This window comes from Pongo pygmaeus, chromosome 6 (assembly GCF_028885625.2).
Source record: "Pongo pygmaeus isolate AG05252 chromosome 6, NHGRI_mPonPyg2-v2.0_pri, whole genome shotgun sequence".
Taxonomy (NCBI): Eukaryota; Metazoa; Chordata; class Mammalia; order Primates; family Hominidae; genus Pongo; species Pongo pygmaeus.
The window spans coordinates 57,992,669-58,018,621 of NC_072379.2; the positions used below are offsets into that span (position 1 = coordinate 57,992,669).

The 25,953-nt window shown below is 40.3% G+C and overlaps 1 protein-coding gene across 4 annotated transcripts in view; it reads right to left on the reverse strand.

Annotated features, from left to right (window-relative positions):
* The window catches only part of CREB5 (cAMP responsive element binding protein 5), a 415,375-nt gene that overhangs the window by 100,543 nt on the left and 288,879 nt on the right, over positions 1-25,953 (reverse strand). For all 4 annotated transcript variants that reach the window (XM_054495795.2, XM_054495796.2, XM_063667426.1 and 1 more), the window contains 2 exons: positions 5,904-6,030; positions 414-524 (listed from right to left, as the gene is read on the reverse strand). In XM_054495795.2, coding sequence (XP_054351770.1) covers positions 414-524; positions 5,904-6,030 — 238 coding nt within the window. The remainder of the gene's footprint in view (positions 1-413; positions 525-5,903; positions 6,031-25,953) is intronic.

Consider the following 25,953-nt stretch of genomic DNA (forward strand, 5'->3'; position numbering starts at 1 on the left):
TGTGTTTAAGCATCAAGCTTCTGTCTTAATGAACATGGGGACAGGAAGAGTGGCATTGAAACTGTAACTACCTTGAAGAATGAGTAGTTTTGTATTATTTTTATTATTTCACATGTTGAGCAAATATATACATGCTTGGGTATATCCTACCCCAACTTGTATGGATCTACCAAAACTCCTAAATGTTCCTTTCATTAACACCACATGCCAATCTAGGGCTTGTTACATGATTATCTGACGCCAAGGCTCTGTAACAAACATCCTCAAAAAGAGAGGCAGTCTCTGCACTGCCTTTCATTCACCGAAACAAAGATGGAGCCCTCTACCCAGCTTAACTAAGGTTTTGGAGTCAGAGTCAAAGTCAAAAGAAAAAGTCACAGAATAATGAAAGGGTGATTATAACTGTTACTTACCATTTTGGCCTCTGAATGCATTGGTTGGACCTGGGGAGAAGCACAGGGGTTGCTGAGGTTTGGACCTTGCATCCCCATGATGCTGGAGTTCACTGACATTTGTCTCTCCATCTAAGAGAAAGGAAAGAAAAGAATTAGAAGTCTGCAAAAGGCAGTCTAGGTCATTAGACAAAGCTGTACTTTTCTGTCCAATGGATCGTTTAGTATTTCTTTGAAGAAATCCTGAGAAGGCCTATGGCTTGGTGTGCGGTAAGCAAAGCCCTCCTGAGCCTTGAACCCAAGCACCTCAAAGAATCATCCAAAGCTGTGCTTCTATGAAGGGTGCCCCAGGGCAAAGAGCACTACATTGTCATGGCAGATCACTTTCAAATAAAATTACCAAATATTTCCACTTTTGTAAATACTCCAACTACCACCAATAGTGCTTATTTGTATGGCTGTAAAGAATAATATATCCATACAAAAGCTATAGGAAAACTAAATGATCTATTTCAAGTAACTCCACTAAATATAATCACCAAGTTTACTTACTATGAAAGGATAAATAATATACCAAATGGTTAACTTGGGATATCTATGGCTTTTTTTCTCTCTAAATTTTATACAGTAAACATAAATCTTTTGGGCAATCAAAATAATTAGTTTTAAAAGCAACACTCTCAGAAGTGGTGGGCCTTCCTGTCACCCTAGTTCACAAATACAATCATTATGATCCAGCCAGGCATTTGAGCTGCTGCCCAGTGCATCTCTTCTTCCTTGTTACCCTGTTACTCTACGCAGCCGCAGTTTCAGGTCTGGCTTCATAGCAGGGCTAAGTCTTTGGGTAGGTGAAGAAAGCGGCTGAGGGTTTTGTATTTCACATGAATGGCCGCTCTCACGTTGTATTCCTGCTGGCCTGCCATTGTGTCTAAAATGAACATCGTTCAAATACCTGAATCGAGTTCTGGCATTTTAATCTCCAGGGTGCGCCTATTAAGAAGTAAATACAGCAAAATGTCTACTTCCATCCAGGAAGGGTGTGTTTGATTAATAATATTTTCCATTTGGTGGAAAATTAACACTTTCAAAAGAATCAGAATAAATCAAGTACACTTAATACTAAAATCACACAGAAAAGAATTAGACTTTCCTCAGGGGAACAAGAATAGATTCTTCAATGCAAGTGTGTTTCCATTTGCCAACGGATGGAAATGAAAACAATGATTGGAAATTTTAAGAAACCAGGTTTCTGCTTAAAGTTAGCCTAGGTAGTCTTGGAAAATACGGAGTTGCTTGCTATTGGAGGTGTTCAAAGAGTGGAGGACTGAAATCTCACGAACAAGAGTGAAGCTTGAGTGGGATCATTGAACTAAATGACCCTTAAAGGTCTCTTCCCTTGTTGTGATTCCATGACTGCAATTTCTGTTGTGTCTGCCCCGGAGCAGGGGTATAATTATGACATCAATCTGTGGGTTAGTAGAGGTGCTAGCTAAAAGCTTTCTCTCAATTGACTGGTGGCTACTCCCTGTGACAGATAAGAGCCATCAGTCTTACCTTAGCCTGAATGAGCTGATCAGTTATCTGGCAGTGTGCAGATGTGTGCAACTGTTTCAAGAGGAGCTAATAAAGGTGAATTTTCTGTACATTTCCAAGCACTTCCGTACAACTTTTTGAGGCCTTGCCAATTCAGTAAAATAAAATGTTCACTCCCACGCACCCCCCTAAATCTCTGAACAGCTACTCTAATTTTTAAAATTATTTTTATTGTGGTAAAACACAAATAACATAAAATTACCATTTTAACCTTTTAAAAGTATCATTAAGTACATTAAGTTCAGGGCCATTAAGTACATTCATGCACTGTAGTTGTAAATCATGAAGAAGTCAAGAGTTTCATTGCTCTAAAAAAATTCATGTTACTTTTGTCTCCCCTTCCAGAGGCTGGTGGATGGGAGAGCTGGAATAGTATTTGACCCCTTATTCCAACTGGTGACCCTCTCAGAGAGGGAAATCAAATTCCAAAATAACTTTTGCTTCCAGTTTGCCAGAGAAGGATCTTTCAGAAGTACAGATAATTGTCCAGAGCCTTCCAAGCTACTAGTTATATAAAGAGGTAAGAGTAGCCTGCTTACAGCTTCTGGAATTGTAGTCAGCAACGCTTCCCACTTTTTGGAAAAGCTATAGTCTCTACCTAACCTGTGATTCACAAAATGCCAGTTTTAAACAGGCTGATTTATCTATTTAAAAAATTGCATTTCCAACTTCATGACTGTTGTCTTATAGACCTAGAGTGTCAACAAGAGCCTCTTCAAAATAACTATTTGGTGCTTTGGACTAATAAGGCTCTGTCTGCACCAGGAGCTTGACTTTAATGAGTTGATTAGAATAAAAAGCCCAGAAGATGGGAGTGGCTTTGCTGAATGCTGGGCAACATTTAGCATTGCAGGTAAAATACCCATGTAAAGGACTTCACCTTTTGCACACACTGGAAAACAGGAGCTAGCATGTCTGTAGTTCAGTGAGGTTTTGTAATTATAAATGTGCGTTCACACTTCCAAATTATTAAAGCATTTGAATTTCAAGATAAGAAATCACAACCCAGTGAACTCCTTGAAGGCAATGCCTGCCTTGTTCTTCATCTTGTCCCCAGCACCCAGCACAGTACTTGTCACATAGAAGGTGCTCAACAAGTTTATGAAATGGATGAATGAGTAAATGAATGAAATAATACATCATTTTGTTTCACACCTAGACTTCATAAAATGTGTGGTCCAGCGGCATGCATTACAAATCAGTGAAGAATCTTGTCCTCACTTATAGACACAGACTTATCTTTTATACCCAGGGAATCATGGTCTTCCAGGGCAGAAACTCTAGGGGAAGAGTCTCCCCTGTGACCAGGTTTGAAATGCCTAAGTTATAGTACAGGAACTGGTGACATGATAATAAGGAAGAAAGGGCCTAGGTTTCTAGGGCCTGGAACTCTTACGATAAGCTTTTTAGAGATCTTAAGTTAATGTTTATTAGTTACATTGATGTCACTCAAGATCAGGGCTTCTCAACCTGAGGCCTGTTGAATATTGGGCTAAATAATCCTTTGTCGTGGGGGCTGTCTTGTGCATCGTAGGATGTTTAGCAGCATCCCTGGCCTCTACCCACTAGGTGCCTGTACCTTCCCACAACCCTGGTTGTGACAACCAATGGAGTCTCTAGATATTGCCACATATCCCCTGGGGGACAAAATCACCCCCAGGTGAGCATCGCTGCTCTAAACTGACACCTATTGCCATGGCAGCTGTATACATCAATGTCACAGGTTTGGGAGCTCTTGACCATGCAGCTGAACCTTTGCTGCTACTCTGAAGCACTAACAGGAGGTCAAGCTGCAGGAATAAATGATGTGGTAGAAAGTGGTTTCTCTGGGTCCTTTCAGCCTAAGTGTCTCATCTTTGTCTCTGGGAATGGTGCACAGCTTAGCCAAATTTTTTTTTAAAAGTCTCTGCAGTGGTATTTTTCTGGGCAATGCATAGAAGTTCTAAAAAAATAATAATTTTTGGATGGGAACAACTTAAAGCCTAAAAGAAGACAGCTTGTGGTGGAAGTCTTCACATAATTGGTTGGGTTGAATAAAATGTAGGATAATTGCATTGATGGTGCTGTTTTCTTTCATCTAAAGGGGTCTAAGGAGAGCAACATAGGTAAAGTCAACCAACGTGATCTGTCCTCTGGTCCAATGTTGCAAAGACTGTTTCTAATCTGGACTACTCAGTATTTAGGGTGGGCAAGTCCATTTCTCTAAACTGAGTCTGCAGGCCCTTCGCCGTTCCCCTGCCTACACTTAGATAAACGAGCAAATTGCTCAACCTGGGATGATCTGAGCTACCCAATGTCAGTTGAGATGTGGGTTCCAGCCACAACTCTTCACTCACAAGCTGTGTGACATTGGACAGCTATCTTCAATTTCTTCTTCAGCTTTTCATCTGTAAAATGAGTGTATCAATAATTACTGCTACTGTATTCCCACAGGATTGCTGTCAGAATAAAATGAAATAACAATAGAAACAATTTCTTAAAATGCTAAAAGGGTTTGCAAGGCATTGTTAATATTGTTGTGGGGAGGGTTTTAATTGAGTTGTTATAGTGCTTCTAGGGCTTCTGAGAACTCCGGTGGCCCTGTGAATACACCAGCCATCTTCACCAAAGCACAACGCCAGGGAGGATGGAGAAGAGGTACAGGGAAGAGGTCCATGGAAGGAGAGAAATATTTCTTCTGGAAAACTGGTCATCTCCCTTCTATGTTTATCTGTTATTATTTTTTGTTTTTGTTTTTTGAGACGGAGTCTCGCTCTGTCACCCAGGCTAGAGTGCGGTGGTGTGATCTCAGCTCACTGTAACCTCCGCCTCCTGGGTTCAAGCGATTCTCCTGCCTCAGCCTCCTGAGTAGCTGGGACTACAGGTGCATGCCACCACGCCCAGCTAATTTTTCTATTTTTAGTAGAGATGGGGTTTCACCATGTTGGCCAGGCTGATCTCGATCTCTTGACCTCACGATCTACCCGCCTTGGCCTCCCAAAGTGCTGGGATTACAGACGTAAGCCACCACACCTGGTCTTATCTATTATTTTTATTGTTTGTTATTAGATAATGATTATGAGTGGAGACTCAGAAGTCGGACTGCCTGGATCTAAGTCCTACCTCCATCATGTACTAGCTCTGTAACCCTAGCCAAGTTACTCAGCCTGTCTATACCTCAGTCTCCTCAACTGTAAAATAGGTATAACAACAGTGTCTATCTCACAGGTTTGTTGTGAGAGGGAAAGGAGAGAGTGTGTGCATATCATATAGTAGTTAAGAGAGTGGGCTCTAGAGCCAGAATTCCTGGGTTCAAAACTCAGCCACTCTGCTTCTCAGCTGAGCAAGTTACTTGCCTTTCTTTCCTCATTCAAAAAGTGGGGACAGTAATATACCCATTTTGTAGAATTGTTTTGTGTGATGACAAAGTGCTTGGAATGTGACTAGCATACAGTAAACACTCAATAAATACTGCTAGCATGATTAACAGAACAACAGAACATGATATGCATAAATGCATGTTAGCAGCTATTATGTATGATCACTGTTATTGATATTATTATAGTTATTATCCTGAGTCCTGGTTAGACCACTCACTGGCAATTTAAGGACACTCTGTATACAGCCCAAACTGTAGACTTTGGAGTAGATATGAAACACCATCTCCCTGAACAAATTCCATTCCCTGGGTGTCACAGGCCCACTTGTCACCATGGACCATATCTCATAGCAAAGCACTGAAGGGTGGGGAAGCCAACATGATGCCTGGGGATGGGCAACTAGGCCCTCAAAGAAAACTGGCACACAGCTTAACCCTCCATTCAGAAGCGGCCGCCTTCTTTCCCATCAGCTTGGATCTCAGAGTTTCCTTTGCCCTTTCAAGAGTGGCAAACCTCAGTGCAAGTGACAAGCTATTGTGAGACACACAGAAACACTTACTGGCATCAAGACGGCAGAAGATCCTGGCATTGTAGGGTTGGGCAGGGTCCCAGGCATGGAGGCTGGCATGGGCTGTCTCTGTCTGTTGTGGAGATGTAGCAGAGAAGATAGAGAGCCTGGGACAGGCCTGGGACAAAGAAAAAAACAAACAAACATGATTCCTGGTGCCCTGGCCCTGTCTCCCCAGTGTCCAGAACAGCAGGGACAACAATGTCACATGTGCAGCAGATCAGATCCACTGATGGGAGAGTCACATAATTGAGGATATTAGGGAAATAATAACAAATAAAACACAAGCCTGGTTTCCTTTGCTGCTTCCTAGTTAATATATCAAATTCCACTTCATTTCCTGACCTCTGTTATCTAACTGATGTTCAATAGAAACAAGCCAATAAGTCTCCTAAACTCTCTCATCTTAGGAAAGGAACTTGGTGGTGAAATCCTTTGTTTACTCAGAAATCTCAGCCCTCTGAAGTGTCTTAGAGCCTGAGATCTATGTACATTTATTTTAGCCACACTCTCCCACACCTCTGCCTGGAAGCCTGCCTGGCTTTGCTCTGGAAACACTTTCACTCTCTGGATTTTCAGAGCAAACTTCATTCATGAATTCCCTACAGAAGTCTGTTCTGACTTTTTCAGCATTCTCCACTGTGAATGGAAAAAAACAAACCAAAGAAGCCGGATCCCGGGGCAGCAGCACAGCTGGCCTTTCTCAGAGCGAGTCCGGAGCCTAGCCTCCAATTACCAGCCTCTCATTTCATAATAATGCGAGGTGTTAGGCTGTTTCACAGAAACCGATTTGGGCCTGACCTACAAGACTTGGGTAAGCACTCCTCGGGGGAGTACTGTACATAGTTTGAGCTTTTGCTTCAATTTGCCAGAAAAAAATTTTAAAGGCCTTAAATTGATTTAATGAGCCAGAGAATGTGGAGCTGAGGGAAAAGGGAATTATTTGTGTTTATTAAAAATGGCAAACAAGTGACCTCCCCACATAAATTCTCAATCTCCTCATGCTTCTGCTCTGGGGAGCTGTATAAATGTCAAATCATTAAATTAAAGACCTAACAACAAACAAACAAAACAAAACAAAACAAACAAACAAAAACCTCCCAGGACCTCTGAGTCTTCCATGTTAAACAACCTTATCCTGAATGTTATGCTAGAAACTAGTGCTTCCAGAATTAATGCATTCTCTTAAGAGAGAGAGAATGAGGGAGAACGAGAGAGAGAGAGAGGCTCCCTCGTGCTAAGTGCTGGGCAAAGGTTGCAGACAGAGAAGTTCTGGGTAGGGCAATGCTTTCCTGTGCTTCAGAAGACAGCCCTGTCTAGTGCTCCCAACCAGAGTAGAAGAAGGAGCTGCTTCCCCAGAGTTCCTTTGGCTCCCATGAAAAGTGGAAGATTGAGGTGGGGGACAGAATGCCAACATATTCTTCCTTCACATGCCTGTTACAATTTCAAAGAAGATAAAGTTTTCCACTCTTTTTGCCCAAGAGGTCTTTTGGAAATAGAGCTAACCACCAGAGTCACACACATCATAGAAGGATTAGTCATTAATCAGTCAAGATTTATGATCAGTTTAGATAGGTGTATATATGAAAATATAAAAGAATATAAAGAGTTCGAGACCAGCCTGGCCAACATGGTGAAACCCCGTCTCTATTAAAAACACAAAAATTAGGTGGGCGTGGTGGCGCATGTCTGTAATCTCAGCTACTTGAGAGGCTGAGGCAGGAGAATTGAGCTGAGATTCTACCACTGCACTCCAGCCTGGGCCACAAAGTGAGATTCCATCTCAGAAAAAAAAGAATATAAAGCCTTTCTGCAGAGGTTATGCAGATGTACACTAATTACACCCAGTTTTATTAGTAGAATGTGTATGTGAGGAGATACACAGAGAGGCTAATGGAAGCAGCTTGTAACAACGATGAGTGCTTTTGGATGAGCAGATGAAGTGCTATGGGTATTTCTTGACATGTACTCTTGGACCTCTGGAGTATAGATTGGCAATAAGGACTAAGAAGGCCTTCGAAGGTCCTTTGGCTTTTACAGATCTAGAAGACTGCTGGTTTCAATTGCTCCAAAATACCATGGCAGGTTGTGCCTTCACTAGGTCTTAAAGTCTCCTTCAGAGGTAGATAGACTGAGTCAGATAGGTATAGGATGTGGCTCAGTCAACCAAATTTGTTGATAACCTCTAGTCTTAATGTTTTGTTTGGGAACTTTACTGAATAGAAAATAGTAGAATATCAAAGTATATGAGGTTTAATAATGGTCAGTTCTTCCAAATCCAAGATAAATAATCCGAACTCCCTACCTCCATAATGAGAAAGATTCATTGAGAGGACCCCAACATATAGCTAATCATCCATCTATCCATCCATCTATATATCCATCTCAATAGATGTACACAATACATCTATACACACATACAGCCCTTTACCATATGTTTGTATTCCTAGTCACCAGAGGGGAACGTTTTAAGTATAGACAGTTAGGAACAAGTAAAAATATTATAGCAAAGACAGCTAAAAACATTTCTTTTTTATTAGGTTGGTTTGCAATATCACGCTCACGGGACAAAGGGCAACATATTATCATCATTTACATTATGTCTCCAATGGGACATGTGAAAAATAATATTGTTCATTAGGATTTTTTTGAGGTGTTCTTTTTCAAAAAGAAATCAGGGAATCTGTCTGAACCTATTCTGGTTCAGGGAATTGCCCACTAAAAAATAAAAATTAAAAAAAATTAGAGAAAAAAATTAATTAAACAACTTAATGGTTATGCGAATGGGGATGCAAAAGTAATTACATTTAAAATGAGTTTTTATTCTTCCTGAAACCATGGAAAACTCTCAGTTATATAAATAGTTTGGGAATGGTATGTTTCATTTAATTCAGTGTTCTTATTAGGTACGTTATTTCTACACTTTGTAGAGACCTACCAGATTTTAAAATATCAAGTATTTCCTCATTAAGATAGCCTTTCAGGGTACTAGATTCCCTTGGGATTATAATAATAATTTCCTAATGATACTGATCAGGCGAATTAGTAATGTATAGAAGGGAAAGGATTATTTGAGATCTCTGTATGTTTGGATTCTGAATAATTTTGAGGTTATTGTTCTACACAGATTCTATAAATCATTTCCCCAAACCCCACCTACCAAACCAACAGAATTTTCTCTCTGTTTCTTGCTGGAATTTTTAAAACTAAAAAAACTGAAAAAAGTAAATTAAATGACCTGTGCCTACCCGTCACTAGGTATATAAAGGACTAGACTGAGGCATGTAGCTACGTAGCTAGGTCCAAGAAACAATCATTTGTCCAGAATGCTCATACCGTTAAAGTAAGCGTGGCATTGTCTAATTCCCTTTGCGTATATTGAAACTAGAATTATTATTTAATACATTATACTTTCATAAAACTTTTTCTATTGCACTTAAATAACGCTTCATATTTTTAAAGGCATTTTATTGTCCCTAACTTCATGTGCCTTGAAACAATGCAATGAGGTAGTTAGATCATATTCTTCCCATTTAAGTCAGGAGTTTGCTGAATTCAGAGACATTTAAATTTTCCCAGGGTCACAAGGGTCATGAATGGGAACGGGGCTTCTACTCAACTTGCCGTATAGGGCTTCCCCCATCACACCTGGATGGCTCCCATAACTACGTTATTATTGATTTTTTATGTTAAAAAATTCACAGTTCATTTCCTTTGATATTCACACTGCTCCCTGGACTTTCTATAAAGTAGTAAAATCCTGCAATACTGCTAACGTGAGAGTTCACTCATCCACATGAAATTCCATTTTCTTCCTTTAAAACAAAACAAAACAAAACCTCCCAAACAACACATCAGTTAGACTCTGAAAATAATACGGCAAACTGCAGTAAAGTTGTGAAAACAAAGACCCAACAGTCCTTCTCCAGTGCAGGCTTGTTGCCATGAGCTAATAACTCCAGACTTTGTGCAGGCCAAGCCTCCCTTTTAATAACCATATGCCTCTAGGTAAAGTATTCCTGCTAAAAATTATTGAGGCATGGAACAAGGTAAGATGTGTGAGCTCATGTTGGATTGTTCAATTACTAAACTGAGTCCTGCAGCATTAAGAGTTTTCCAACTTGACAGATTATTCCTCTTTCTACACTTGTATAAACATACTGCTTACGGTTGAAATCTATGTAAGCTTTTCTTTCAATTAAAATGTCAAGGATGACAGACTGTGTTTTCACTGTCCTTAACAGAATGATAGTCACTGCAGCAAGCAATTTCATGTCCTCATTTTTCCCCCCAAAGGATGTTTTCCTGTCTAGGGGTGTCTGAAAAGCCAGAACTGTGTCTACAGGTCTTCTTTGCCCTTGGGAAAGCCTATCCTCAGGCCAGTGCTTTTGTCTGGAAGGTGCGAAGGGGTCTCTCCACCCTGCTGTCCTTTCTCAGGTCTTCAGAAGATCTGTGGCACACTGGGACTACCTGTTAAACTCTCAGGACAGACAGATCTGCCACGTATGTGACCAGGCAAAGGAAAGAGGGTCAATAATGGAAAAAAAAAAAGTAGGTTAGAAGATGGGAAGATATTGATCTTCCTATTTTCTTTTAGTTAGCATCAAAAGCAGACCATAGGCTGGGTGCAGTGGCTCATGCCTACAATCCAGAACTTTGGGAGGCAGAGATGGGTGGATCATTTGAGCCCAGGAGTTCGAGACCAGCCTAGGTAACATGGAAAAACTCTGTCTCTACAAAAAGAAAAATATACAAAAACTAGCCAGGCATGGTGGTGCTTGGAGGCTGAGGTGAGAGGATCACTTGAGCACAGGAGGTGGAGGTGGCAGTGAGCCGAGATCACACCATTGCACTCCAACCTGGAACCTGGGAACCTGGGCATCACAGTGAGACTCATCTCCAAAAAAAAAAACCAAAAAACAGAAAACAAAAAACAGACCATAGATATCGAAGAAATCTTGAAAAAAAGTTTAAAAAATAATAACGTAAGGACTTGGTGGAGAACAGAATTAAAAAACAAAAAGCTTCAGGGAGCAGGAGGATATCCAGATGTCATTGTTATTAAAGTTATTGACTGGGGGAAAAGACTCTTGACTTTCAGGCTCTCCATTTCATCATCTTGTAATGAACAGATGAGCCTATAGGCTATCTCAAAGGCTCTTGAAGCTCTAAAATTCAGATTTCAGGACTTGAAAACAAGATGTTCTTAATCCAACTAGATTATGACTTCCATCATGATAAGGGTATCATGCACTGCTCACTGCAGCATCCATAGTGCTTAACCCAGCATCGGGCACACAGTAGGTGGTCAGTGTCTTCATTTAGTGAAATCAAGCCAGTCCAGCATTTAGTTCTTCATATCAAAACTGCATTTAAAACATGACTAAACCCCAAATAGAAGGTGTTCCTAAAAATTAAGAGAAGTTGATTAAAAAGGCTTTACATTCCATGGGACTCATGCTTCTTTCTCATTTAAATACAACAAAATTTCACACACAGACCACAAAAAGAATACTTGCTCATTGCACTTGTATTTGCTTATGCAAAGAAATGGTGCTTCTGGTCAGGTGAGGTGGCTCACACCTGTAATCCTAGCATTTTGAGCTTGAGCTCAGGAGTTCGAAACTACCCCGAGCAACATGGCAAAACCCCATCTCTATTAAAAAAAAATACGAAAAGTAGCCAGGCATAGTCCCAGCTACTTGGGAGACAAAGGTGAGAGGACTGCTTGAGCCTGGGAGGTCAAGGATGCAGTGAGCTGAGATCTTGCCACTGCACTCCAGCCTGGGCAACAGAGTGAGACTTTATTTCAAAAAATAAAAAATAAATAAAAATTTTTTAAAACATGTGCTTCTTTTGGACCTTCTTAAATGAAGTCTTGTAGCCTAATTTGGCAAACTAGTTTTTTCTTTTTTTTGTCTGGGACAGGAGACTGAAATGCTAAAGAGAGGAATACAAACTCTTAAATCTTAAGAAGTGGCAATTACTAATGCAAAATGCTTATTTACTCATTCTTCTCCAAAGTGGAATTTAAAAATTTCTATTTTTGGCCAGGTGCAGTGGTTCACACCTGTAATCCCAGCACTTTGGGAGGATGAGACAGGCAGACTGCTTGAGGTCAGGAGTTTGAGACCAGTCTGGCCAACACAGTGAAACCCCGTCTCTACTAAAAATACAAAAATTAGCCGGATGTGGTGGTGGGCACCTGTAATCCCAGCTACTCGGGAGGCTGAGGCACAAGAGTCGCTTGAACCCAAGAGGCGGAGGCTGCAGTGAGCCGAGATCACTCCACTGCATTCCAGCCAGGGTGACAGAGTGAGATCCATGTCAGAAAATAATAATAATAATAATAAATTCTATTATCATTTTTTTTGAGGATTTTCACTCTTGTTGCCCAGGCTAGAGTGCAAGGGTGCGATCTTGGCTCACTGCAACCTCCGCCTCCCGGGTTTAGGTGATTCTTCTGCCTCAGCCTCCCGAGTAGCTGGGATTACAGGCATGCGGCACTATGCCGGGGTAATTTTTCTATTTTTAGTAGAGATGGGGTTTCACCATGTTGGCCAGGCTGGTCTTGAACTCTTGACCTCAAGTGATTCACCGGCCTTGACCTCCCAAAGTGCTGGGATTTCAGGTCTATTTTCATAAAGAAAGAAAATTGTTAGAATAATCAAGTAGAAGGTTAAATAGAAAGACAATATACTTAGCTTCCTTGGCAGGTAATAATTACACTGTAAAATGGAGTGATGTGTAAAGCGAAGGACATGGGACAGACTACCTAGGTTGGAATCCTAGCTCTATCACTTACCAGCTGTGTGACCTTGGGCAAATTACTTGTCTTCTCTGTGCCTCAGTTTCCTCAACTGTAAAATGGGGGTGATAGAGACATTTATCTCATGATACTAAATGAGCTGTTGAATATACTAAATGGGTTATTTTCGTTATTATTATTATTCTGAAATGTTGATCTAACAACAGATTAATCACCATACTACAATAAAAAAATTATGGCTTGTTCTAAAACACCAATCTTTAGCTTTTAAGAACCACAGTCCAACAAATGTAAAATGTCCAACACTGGCTGCATGTAAGATATTTCTTTAAAAATCCATCAACTTTAGATTTCCAAGCCCTTCTACAGAGGCAAATGAACTTCTCTCACCCACAACTTTACAGAATTTTCAAAATGGCTTCACATTATTTTTCAGAAAAAGCCCTTGAGAATATTTCCACAAAATGGAACAAAACTAGTTCCCCAGTATCTTGTTTTTCCTAAAAACAATGGCAAATGAACACAGAAGCAAGAATTAGGAACACAAGAAAGCTGCCTGACCCATATTTTTAAAAGACATCTTATTACCCATATCTTTTTGTGAATGAGCTCATGTTCTGAACCAAATCTTACTGTCAAGCTCCTAAAGATAGACAGCAGATATAATATTTCCCCTTTTAACAAATGACACAAAGAAGTAGAAATATTTAGCCTCAGAAAAGGCATCAAAATGCCAGCAGACTCAATTAAAACATGTATTCTCTCTTTCCAAGCTTTCTTAGGCTCAAGGGAGGGCTGCTGGCTGAAGATCTGGGATTTCCCCATCTGCTTTTCTTTTGGTGACACAGAATGTTGAGTGTGCAGGAAGAGAATTTTGCCTTTGTATCTGCAGCCTATTCTCTGCCTCTTCCCTAGCCCCTCTCCTGTCCTAAAACTGTCACTGTCAAACAGCGAATGCTATAGCTTATCAGGGAGACCAGTAAGCCCACCTCCCTGTGACACAACATGACAAAGCTCCAAGACCTTGTACCATCTGGCCTCTGACTACCTCTCTCGCTCATTGCTCTGGGCCTGGTATACCTGCCATAGTGATTTCCTTTCACCTTCATGGAAGCACCATCTGTCTTCCTGCCACAAAACCTGACATATGTAATCTTCACCACCTTCTCTGGGCAACCACATCAGACTGGAGCCCTTTCTCGAGTGCTCTCAGTATACCCTGTACATTTCTCCAGGAACATTTATCACTATTCAATCAATGAATCAATCATTCATCAAAGATCAATTAAACAACAAATATGTTTCAGGCTTTGTGCACTCTCTCATTTTAGAAAGGAAAACTGGTTTGGCCAGTTAGATCATTTAAATAATAATTTATTTACAAATTTCCAATTGGTGTATATATAATGATAAATTAAATGTGTTTTGTAGGCTCTTAGAAGGTACCATTTCAGCTTCCTGATTTAATTCATCAATGATTTATGTTTAATTTTTAGAGATGGGGTCTTGCTATGGTGCCCAGGTGGGCTTAAAACTCCTGGGAGCAAGAAGTCCTTCTGCCTCAGCCTCCCAAGTAGCTGGGACTACAGGCACTCACCATCGCATCTAGCAATTCATTAATTTTGAGTAATTTTTTAAAATGTCTCTTCTCCCAACTAGACAGTAAACTTCATGAGTCTGATATTATGTCTACCTGTTTACCGTAGCAGATATTTCTGAAACTTAAGAGAGTACATGGTACACCTAGTAGGTGCTTAATAAATGTCTTTTATTAATGAAAACATAAATATCAAGAATCACTCTAACAATGGACATTCCAGGAATCATGTTCAATAGATATCTTCACTTACTAATGAGAATAAATTAATTGATTTACAAGTCATAAATGAAACTCCATTTTACATTAACAGCTTAATACAACTCATTTCTGTTCTTGAAAAGCATAAAAGGTAATGTGTAGTTTTTATCAGCACCCCTTAAACTCAAGCTTTTAGATGAGTTCTAGACCCATTTGTTTTCACATCAATTAAATCAATTTCCACTTGAAATTATATTTTAGGCATTTCATAAGAAAAGGCCAAGGATAATTCAGGAACACTCATCTGTCTCCAATCTACACTATGTTTTAAAAATTGGATGCCTGCCCTGCAATAAGGTTGTACTTTAGAATGCTCAAAGCTGTGCGCAAGGAGGCACCAGTTACACCCACACTGTGGTCAACTAAACATCTCATTTCTGCTTTGCACGGACTTATTGATATTGACAAGGGCACTTTTGGATCATTATCACCAGGGTGTTGGAAATTAATTTTACCACACGAGGTAAATTTGGGCCTCCTTTTTTATCAATTTGGTACTACTGATGCCTTTATTTTATGGATGTAGTATCTGTTATTTTGAAAACGATAACTTCTTTTTTTTTTTTTTTTTTTTTTATAAAAGCCTGGCTTCAAGAAAGCCAATGGTAGTAATAAAACATAATACAGCTAACAGATCTGCATCCTGCTGGAGGCTTTGTCTTGTTTTACAGCATATACACTGCATCTACTTAGGCGGAGGAGATGTTTACTAGGGCTTTCAAGCGTTTTAAACACAGAGAGCAGTAATAGGAGGGGAGATTCGAATTTATGATCATTCTGTTAAGACTATTAAAGCAACCTTTTTTTGGCTTCTTTAGTGACTGATTTCTGCGCCATTAATCTGAATTAGTCATGCAGTCAGCTTGATTCATTTATTAACCAAAAACGTGGCTGGATTGGTTTCTAATGTACTATTGTCAGAAAAAAAAACCATTTTCAAAATCTGATTTTTTTTCCTTATAAAGAGCGAAAGGCTTTTTATAAAGACCTTTCATTAAAGACCCTAAATGCCTGAACGGTTGGCTTTACCCATAGGTCAGACTTACAGACACGAAGAGATGGCTTTTCAATCAGCCAATAACTTCCCAGTTGCATCAATTATTCATAAAGTTACACTTAGAAAAGGCAAGTAAATGCAGATCAAAAGATGAAATAAAAGACGATTTTGAACGCAGCTCAAATAAGTGCTGTACATCTGACTAGATGGGAAAAAATATCCTCAGAAAGACATCTCTCAGTTAAATTTCTTTCCGTTGTGAGTTGTTAAAAAGATTCCTCCTTGCCTCATAAGGACAAATAAGTAGCCCTCTGATTATGAGTCTTGTCATTTACATGTGATTGCTGCTTGCATTCATTCACCGTAAATGAATAATTCATGAAAACATTCACTGGCGCCCTTGCCTGGGTATTCTGTAGAGGCAGAGAGCTCCCTGAGCTCACAGCCACATGGAGAGCCCCACCCCCATTCTGAGCTCCAAGTCAGCAATTCTGTTTAGGTTTGAGCTTGTCAGTTAGTGTATTTTAATGGATAATCTGTGGTGGAGTCCACACCTAGCACAATCCTCCAATATCTATATTCCAAACAGATGACGGAATTTTGCAGCCGAATGACAATAGCTCCAGCAGCAAGAGACTTCCATGAAAACAGAACTCTTATAAAAGATCTGTTGGATCTTCTGGGCAGCCTCTGCTTATCCCATGCCTCCTGCAAGGCTCTTCGATTCACTGCTGCCCTCACTCATGCTCTTATTTCACCTTTTCTCGAATCTCAAGGCAGGGTCTCTTTGGCAGTTTTCAAATATCTCTCCTGGGAGACCAAATTTATGACACCCTCCACCCAGCCACTCGCTGGGATTATTTCAGCTCTTTAAAAGGCAGCGCTAGAATTTATTAGCTCCAGGATACATTGGCAGGGGAGGGATGTGTCGGTGGCCCAGAGGGAGTGGTTTTCAGCAGCTGTGACTACATGCATGGACTACGCAACCTTGGGCTGCTAAAAGCCTGATTTCTCAAGTTCTATTCTTAATGATAAAGTGATAGCGTGCTGAGAGGATCACTTATTCTCCAAGGAAACCCGAACAAGGAAAGGGGCATTGCCTAACAAGGCTGAGCAAACTCTTCTCTGGGTTATATCCTAACAGAGAGCTTCAGGCTCTCTCAATCACCACTGTGATCAAATCACCAAAAACCCTGGGATCAGAGTGAGGATTCCCAAAGAGATCCTTGTCAGGCATCATGGGGAGAAGGGGGAGGTGTGGAGAATTTGGAGAAGGTTCCAGAGAAGCATGAGAAAATACTAAAAAGCCAGAAGGGAAGACTTAATGGGAAAAGTAAAGGGAATAAGACTTCTTTAGCCCATGGGGGAGACATTAGAGAAGGCTGGCAGATAATGATGATGATCTTCAAAGTTGCAAATTACTATAATCTGAGAATGGTCACCAGTTACTTTCAAACACGACTGAAGCAGAATAGTAACAGTACATCAGCAGCATGTGGATTTAACTTAGAAAAGAATATCTCCCAAGAACAAATAGTGTAAAACAATCAAATGGCTAATAGAGGTTTTGAAATTTCCTCTTCTTGGGCTCTTAAAAAATAGACTTGTCCCTGTCTGGCTTGCTTTCTAGGGAGAAGGAGGAAGAACTGGCAAACCTCTTGGAGTCCTAAATTAGGTCTATTATTTTCACTTATGCCAGACAGAGTGGTTGACAGAAATGATAGAGATAACGCTGACTCCCATCCTTAACCGGGAAATCCAGTAAGGTAGCCTTGTGGGGCTGACAGGCATAGGCTTTTTGCAGCCTCCTGGCTCTGCCACCGCCCAGGAGCGTGTGATCTTAGCAAGGCATCTAACTCCTCTGTTTTCTCATTGGCAAAAACTATGTGGCTGTAATATCCATGTCACAGGTATGGCATGAGGATGACTTGAGATAATATTTTGCGTGTGCTTAGCCCTTTGAAGATGATCAACGTGTAATCTATTTAAGAGATGAGTGATTTGCTGTAGAAAATACAGTTAATACAACTGTCATTTTAAAACACAAAGTAAAGCTATATTGTTCTAAATCTGGGGGTGAGGCATTTGGGGAAAAGACCCAGAAACACCCAGCCTCTCCGAGGGGTATGGGTGTCTCCTCCATTACTGTGAGTCCCCAATTATCCCCCATCCTCTTCTCAGGGAAGCTGGCTTTCTCTCCATGCCAGACCCCTTACAGCGGGAACCAGTCTCTCTCCTAGGCTGAACGGAGAATATTTGAGAGCACTGAGCTTGGCACACAATAGGAGCCCCACAGAGGTTTCTTCAAAGACTTAATGACGTTACCTCATGGTCCACCGTCTCTTATTTCCTGGCAGCTATACCCCTATGTCACATCCATGACAGGCATCTTTTTAAGGGCTATGATAACTTGAAACACTATCCTGATTTCTAGGGACAGTCAAGCTACCATTGGCTTGAACAGGGGGTATGGGGGAAGGGTGAAGTTTCTAGGAAACTGTGTGCTCTCTCTTGTGCAACCTTCCCTGAGCTACCTTTCAAGTTCTCCCACTTTGCAAGAGCACTTATCATGAAGCAGAATTGATATTAATCTGAAACACTTAGTAAAATAGTAGCAATAAAGCTCATAATAATGATACTTGGCATGTACTTTACACTTTGCATTCAAGGATCTCAAATGGCTTTTCAACCTGGCTTTGCTATTTTTCAAGCTACTCATGGACTGGACACACAAGCGAAGACACCACTGAGTATGGTTTCCCTGTAGACAAAACTGATTAGGTTCTGAGATTGACATTGTGTCCAATCTATGTATATAAATACACCTGCTACATACAAACACCCACAGATACCTACATCCTAAAAGGCAAAAGTGCTAGAAAGATTTTTTTTTTTTTTTTTTGAGACGGAGTTTTATTCTTGTTGCCCAGGCTGAAGTGTAATGGGCTCACTGCAACCTCTTTCCCCCAGGTTCAAGCAATTCTCCTGCCTCAGCCTCCTGAGTGGCTGGGATTACAGGCAACCATCACCATGCCCATCTAATTTTTTGTATTTTTAGTAGAGATGGGGTTTCGCCATGTTGGCCGAGCTGGTCTCGAACTCCTGACCTCAGGTGATCTACCCGCCTCGGCCTCCCAACTTGTTGGGATTACAGGCGCAAGCCACTGCACCCGGCTGAAGATTTTTTTTTAGTCTCAAACACATTTTTGCCTGTATTAGCAGGAGAAACTCTGGAAGCCAGGTTTACATTTTAATAGACTTGTTTTATTTTGATATTTCTCTCAACCCTCTTCTCAGGGTATTTATAAGTACAATTGAAATGTCTGTGTCTGTTCGTTAAAGGCATGGAATTTTAAAAGGCTTACTTTTCTTTTAAGTTCATTCTAAAGAATATTTTGTTTAGGTTTAAATGATTACTTAAAAGCCACAAGGGGTTTATATAAAGGGTTTCTTCTAAGGTACTTTTCCCTTCCCTGGTGGCCCTGCATCTCGCCAAAGAGAGTGACTTGCTCAGTTTCTCAAATTATTCCTCAGACAGTCCTATTCCTACTTGCAAACAAATGTGGTATTTGGGGTTTCCAGTTTAAAATGTAATTTGGTATCATTTCAGATGTCTTCCTACAGCTTAATAAACATTTTCCCCAGAGGGACTTGGGGTCTGATTTTAATTTGTGGTAGGGTTATGGGCACAGTAAATGTCAATTTTAGCTATAGACAGTAAGTCCCTAGTATAAATAGAAACGGAAAGTGACTGACAGTACACTTAAAGAACATGCAAAACATTATGCTTGCTCACTGGCGGTAAGTGTTCCCCCAAAAATCCCTTCACATGATAGCTTGGTTTTCTTTCTCTTTTTTTTTTTTTTTTTTGAGTCAGAGTCTCACTCTGTCACCCAGGCTGGAGTGCAGTGGCGAGTGATCTTAGCTCACTGCAACCTCTGCCTCCTGGGTTCAAGCAATTCTCCTGCCTCAGCCTCCTGAGTAGCTGGGATTACAGGTGCCTGCCACCACACCCAGCTAATTTTTGTATTTTTAGTAGAGACGAGGTTTCACCATGTTGGCCAGGCTGGTCTCGAACTCCTGATCTCGTGATCTGCCTGCCTTGGCCTCCCAAAGTGCTGGGATTATAGGTGTGAGTCACCATGCCTGGCTGATAGCTTGGTTTTTTCTTCAGATTCCTGACCAGAACAGAAAGGCCAAATTGTGCTTTCTTAAGATGTGTCAACCTGATGACCATAAAATGACAAAGTGAAGTAACAGAGTCCTGCATGGTATGTCTTTGAATATGAAAACACCAGCAAGACTGTCTACTGACTCAGCCAGTCATTTGCCTGGTGATCTAAGGCTGTGTCCTCAGTGCCTCTGAGTTTCCGTTTCTTCATGTACCAAAAAAAAAAAAAAAAAAAAAAAAAAAATGGCTGAACCAACACTCTTCAAGGGCCTTTTCAACCCTAAAGTTAAATGAGTAGATATGATCAAGAGAGAGTAATCCGGCTGGGTGCAGTGGCTCACATCTATAATCCCAGTGTTTTGGGAGGCTGACACAGGAGGATCTCTTGATCCCAGGTGTTTCAGACAAGCCTGGGCAACTTGGCAAGATTTCATCTTTACAAAAATTTTAAAAATGAGCCAGGCATGGCGGGGTGCCTGTAGTACTAGCTACTTGGGAGGCTAAGGTGGGAGGATCACTTGAGCCCAGGAGTTTGAAGACACAGTGAGCTATGATCGTGTCACTGCAGAAACAGAGACTCTGTCTTTAAAAAAAAAAAAAAAAAAAAAGTGAGAGATCCAGAACTATTATTTATTTCAGGGAAGCAACATGTCAGTTAAAAGTAGATTTTCCTCAAAGTTGGACACCAATAGATGAGTAATTCTTTACTGGTTGTTCTTGGACTTTCCTTTCCTTGAACAAAAGGAAGTCTCAAATGATCTCTGAGCGCAAGTAACATTTAGCTGAAGAGGGCAGCAGGAACCAGGAATCGTGACAGGTAGGTGAGGAGGTCATTTCTTCTCACATATGAACAATAATCCTTTTGATGAGCAGGAAATAAATGTTTCACTCTTTGTGCACTAGAATAAGTAATTTATTAGTAAGCACAATAACATCTTTTAGGAGAGGTAGGACAGGTCCCCAAATAAGCAGTTCTGTCTTTTCAGTGTTGGAGCCATCAGATTCATTGGGACTAGGTTTAAATTGGACATTTTGAGAATGACGAAAATTCTCCAGGTCTGCCAGGAAAAACATTTCACTACTTCATAGTAGATGATACCTGACACTACCTGCTAAAGAGCTAAGACAACATTCCCTAAGTGCCTAAGTTGAGTCCTATGGATGATCCAGTCCATGGTGCCTGTGATGGTAGGTTTTATGTCAACTTGACTGGGCCATGGGTTGCCCAGATATCTGGTTAAACATTATTTCTGAGTGCACCTATAAGGATATTTCTGGAAGGGATTAACATTTGAATTGGTAGACTGAGTAATGCAGTATACCTTCCCCAATGTGGGTGGGCTTCATCTAATCAATTGAGGACCTGAATAGAAGAAAAAGGTGGAGGAAGGTTGAGTTATCTCTCTCTCTGCCTGATTGCTTGAGCTGGGACATCTGTCTTCTCCTGACCTTAGTCTGGGAGCAACACCATTGGTGCTTCTGGTTCTCAGGCCTACAGAATCCACTTGGAATTTACACCATCTGCTTTTCTGGGTCTCCAGCTGGCAGATGGCAGATCATGGGGCTTTTTAGCTTCCATAATCTGGTGAGTCAATTCCTTATAATAAACCATATATATCTCTCTCTTATTGGTCTGTTTTTCTGGAGAACCCTGACTAGTACAGTGCTCCATCTTTAGATCTTTCCTCTCATATTTCCTTAAATATATTTGGTAGAAGTGAATTAGCAGAATTTAGTCATTAACTTTGAGATTCCTCATCCTGTACTTCTAATCATTCACCAAGTTCTATTCACTCCACCCCCAAAATAGACCTGGAATGTATCTACTTGGCTCCATCCCTACTGCCAAGATCCTAGTCCAAAACACTGTGTTGTTTCTCTTGGTTTCTTCCAACAGCTTCTGCCTCCAGTTTTGCTCTTCTTCTATCCAAACTCTGTCTTGTAGCCAGAATGATCTTCATAAACCAAAGATCTGGTCATGACATTTCCCTGTTCAACATTCTTCCATGATTTTCCTTAGCATTTAGGATGTTTTTTCAGTATCTTTTATGTGTTCTACCTCACTGATGCCTGTAGTACTATCTTTCCACCTGGCTTGATAGGGTCTATCCACCCAGGCTTCCATTCATTTCCTAGAATGTGCCATGCTCTTTCCCACCCTAGGGCCTTGAAGCATCTTTTGATCTTTGCCTGGAAGCTTTCGCCATCTGCTCTTTGTTGACGAATTCTCATTCATCCTTTAGGTCTCCTTTTAAATATCCCTTTCTTAAAATGTTCTTTGACCCCCAAATTAAGGGTCAAATCTAGCAACCATGAATTTAAAGGGTCACATAGGCCCCTGTGGTTTTCCTTCATGCTATTTCTAATAACATATTAATAGGTATGGTTATTTTGTTTAGTATCCATCTCTGTGATTAGTCTCAAATCTCCCTGGAGGCAGGGGCTATGCATTTGGGTAAAATCATTCTGGTTTCCTTTCACCATTGGGAAAATGTACGCTTACTTTCTGGAGGACACTGCTCTGTCTGGATGGAGAAGCAGAAAGGAGAACATCATAACATAGTTGGAAAGGCTTCTATAGAAGTAAACAAGATTGATCCAACATAAGTGAGCACCAGAGTGCTTGCCTCATGCTATTGGTAATAGATCTTTCTGCTTTTCTGAAGCCTGAGGCTATTTCTCTTGACAAGCACAAAAGTGAAAATGCCAAATGGAAATGTTTTCTTTCCAAGGCTTACAATTTTGCTTTCGGGTAATGCTGAAACATTCAAGTGTTCTTATGAAAGTTAAGTGCTTTCCATTTTCACCATGGTTTCAGTTGTTGAAGCTCTCCAGAAGGATCAAAACCTATAACTTTTATATAACATTCCCAAGCATCAAATATACGTGCCAAACAAACCTCTTTAATTAAAATAAGGCTGAAATAGCTATAATTGTAAGTGCCATGGACTGCTATTCCTTATAAGGAAGAAAACTGAAAAAAGACCTTCTGTTATATTACTCAAAAACAAAGCAAACAAAATCAATGATTTCAAAGTCTAGTATGGCTGAGAAAATTCATTTTCTTAATATGGATTGAACTTCAGAGTGATAGGGCAGAGTGGACATACAAGAATGACTGTCTACAGCAAACTTCTGGCAGACTCTTTAGCCTATTGGTTCACAGCCAGTATTTGTCTTCATAAATGAATTCCACATCTTTATTAAGTTAAGTATTTCTTTTTTTATTATTTGAAACATACTTTAAATATTTTGTTTTATAACGTCCTGGAAACTGATACAATTCCTTCCAGATCGAGGAAGATGGTAAAAATCAATTATATTTTCTTACTTATAGAGCAATTACAAAAAAATTATGCTCCAATTTATCCATTACTATGAATATCATTTGATGTCATATGTGAACAACTTGGGCAGCTGGAATGAAAGGTGTCCTTCTGACTAGGTAATTTTTCAAAGAGCTCTAAGTGACTATTAGATAGAAATATATACCCCTAGTTTGAGTTGATTTGTAGACGAGTATGTAGTAAGAATTATAGATTTTAAATTGGAATCAGCCTTTTATAAGAAAAACCCCTGCAAGAACCAACCAAAACACATCAAAAGCCTGAAGTGAGCTTCTAATGTCAGATCCTTTACAGAAGCAAGTCACAGTTTGTAATTTAGAGAATAAATCTTATTAAAATGAATTTTATCTGCCATTGATGGAATTTCAAAGTTGGCCCATTTACAAATGAGTTAACTGGCTTTATCCAAAATAAGAGGGATTTTGGGGGGCCATTTAAATCATTAGAATCGCTGGTTCAGGGTGCAGAGAAGGGCTGGGCTTCATCTCCTCAGCCCCCGCAGAAACTAGACTTGTCTTCCCTGTGCCTCAGAACCCAGTTCTCAAAGCCTCCTAATGGGTTTCACTGTTTTCTTTCCAGTGCTTATCATAATCAGGGAGCTGCACATTTGCATCCCTAATGGACCTTTTTCAAAAGTGTGTTGACATTTCAATAGGTTTCGAATAGCTCTTAATGCTTCTCTCAATTTGGGCAGGTGTCCACAAATCTCCTTATTTGGGTCTCTACATATAGACTGTCTACTTTACTCACAGGGTTGGTGGGTTTTTTTTTTTTTTTAATCCCTGGGAACCTATCTTAATTATACTCTTAAAAACATGAAAACTCAGAAGTTAGATGACTCAGAAAATGACCATCTAGCTGGGTGCCTACACGCAGGGCAGCATCTTAACTCTATCTGTGAAACTTAGGCCTGAGTTAAAAGTATCCTCCCTTGTATGGTAGATTCACTTTTTGGAGCGTCTATTTTTATCGAAAGGAAATAGATATAAATAAGGCCATCAAGATAAACACAGGTTACAGGAGAGAGTTGAAATCAAGCAGGAAGCTATCATCTGAGCACAAACTCCCCTGCGTTTTACTCCTCACTTTTCCTAGGAGTACTAAGAACTTAGAAAGCCTGCAGAGGGGCGATTTTAGTCCCACCTAACTTTGTGTGACTTCAATAAACATTCGATCCAAAAGAAACACAGCTAAAATTATTTTTTAAGTTTGTTTTTGTTGTTGTTAAACTTTTACTCAGCTTCTGCTGTATCTCAGGAACTGTGCTGGGAGCCTAGCGTGAATAAAAGATCATTGCTGCCCTGCAGGAATTCATCATTTATGAAGGCAAATAGCCAAGGAAGTCAGCTGACGGTGTAATGGGAGATACCCCTCAAAGTATTATTTAATACCCTGGGGGTTCCAGGGGATGGTCCCCAAAGAGGAGACATATGAATTGTTCCAGGAAAGATGAGAAGTTAGCCCTGCATCGTGGGAACATGCATGCATGTGTGTGTGTGTGCACGCACGCGTGTGTGAGTTGGAGAGATATTGGTAGCAGGGCTCCAGGCAGAGCTTACTGTCTGTGCAAGGCAGGTTGTTAAAATATGTCAACAAAGGCCGAGAAGATATTAAACAACTACTAGCTTAATAACATGAAAACGATCTCTGGATGATAACAATTCTTTCTAGGAATATCGACTGTCTGATGTACGTCCCATTTAGGTGATGCCCTTGTATACACCAAATTGGGAACTATATACATATAAAAATGTTAAAACTGATTTCCCAGTATTTCAGGTAGGTGGCTGAGTTACAAAGTAAAAGAACCATTTGATAGACTGTTCTGCACACTTTGGTCCTTTTGCATTAGAGAGAGACATTTGGGGTAAGTGGGAGGGAGGCACTAGAGCTCTTGGACAGGGGACTCAGTATTTTTCAGAACGAAAAAACCCCTTCTTGGCCCTATTGTTCTACATTAAGCTGCTTTGGAAAAGGTAAAAATAGAGCCATAATTTGGCCCTACTATTTCTGTTTCTAAAAAGCCTTTTCCAAGACAGAAAGTTGATATAACTTTTTTTCTCTCCAGTATTTCCAGTTTTCATTTATACAGTTCAATAAATATAGATAAGCATAAGTTGGTGGGAGTCGGGGGTAGATTTTAACAATCACTGTTATGCACTATCTTCCCTGAAAGTACTGAAAGTGGTTTTCTGAGTTTAATGTGACATTTCCTCTCCCTTTTAGGTACTGCTTTTGCAACAAATTAATTTTGGTTCTTAGAGAGCACACTCCTACCTCAAAGTGCTGTGTGAGATGCTCCCCTAACAAGATAATAAATAGATTTGTCCATGACTTCCAGCATAGAATTAAAACGTATAGATTTAAAGATAGCTTTTTCTTGGTCTACAATGAATTGAAATCTTTTGAAAAAATACATTGTTATCTCCTAGTTTCTTTCTTTTCTTTTTTTTTTTTTCACTTTCGCAGGGCAGAAAGTTAATACTCTAGTTTCTAAACCGATATTGGCAGTCACTGAATACGCCCTTTCTTTCAAATGAAAAAAAAAAAAAGAAGAAGAAAGGAAGAAAGGAAGGAAGGAAGCAAACCTTGGTCATCCTGGCTTAAATATGAAAATGAAACAAGAGTATGAGACAAGGCAGCCTCACAGAGCAAATGGCCCAGCCCATGGCTTCCTACCCGGGCCCTCTCCCTCCCTTATTGTGAGTATCTCGCTCAAAACCCACTTCTGTGCTTTTGCATATGAAAAATGAGGCTGTAAAAGGGTCAGCCTGTAAAAGGCATAGCTAGTAAAAAATAATTGGAGGGCATTGAATACAGACGATGTGCACCGTTCATAAGATAATTAGTTCCGGGATCCTTACTATGTTGCTCCTGATGTTCCTCATGCCAGGAAGAA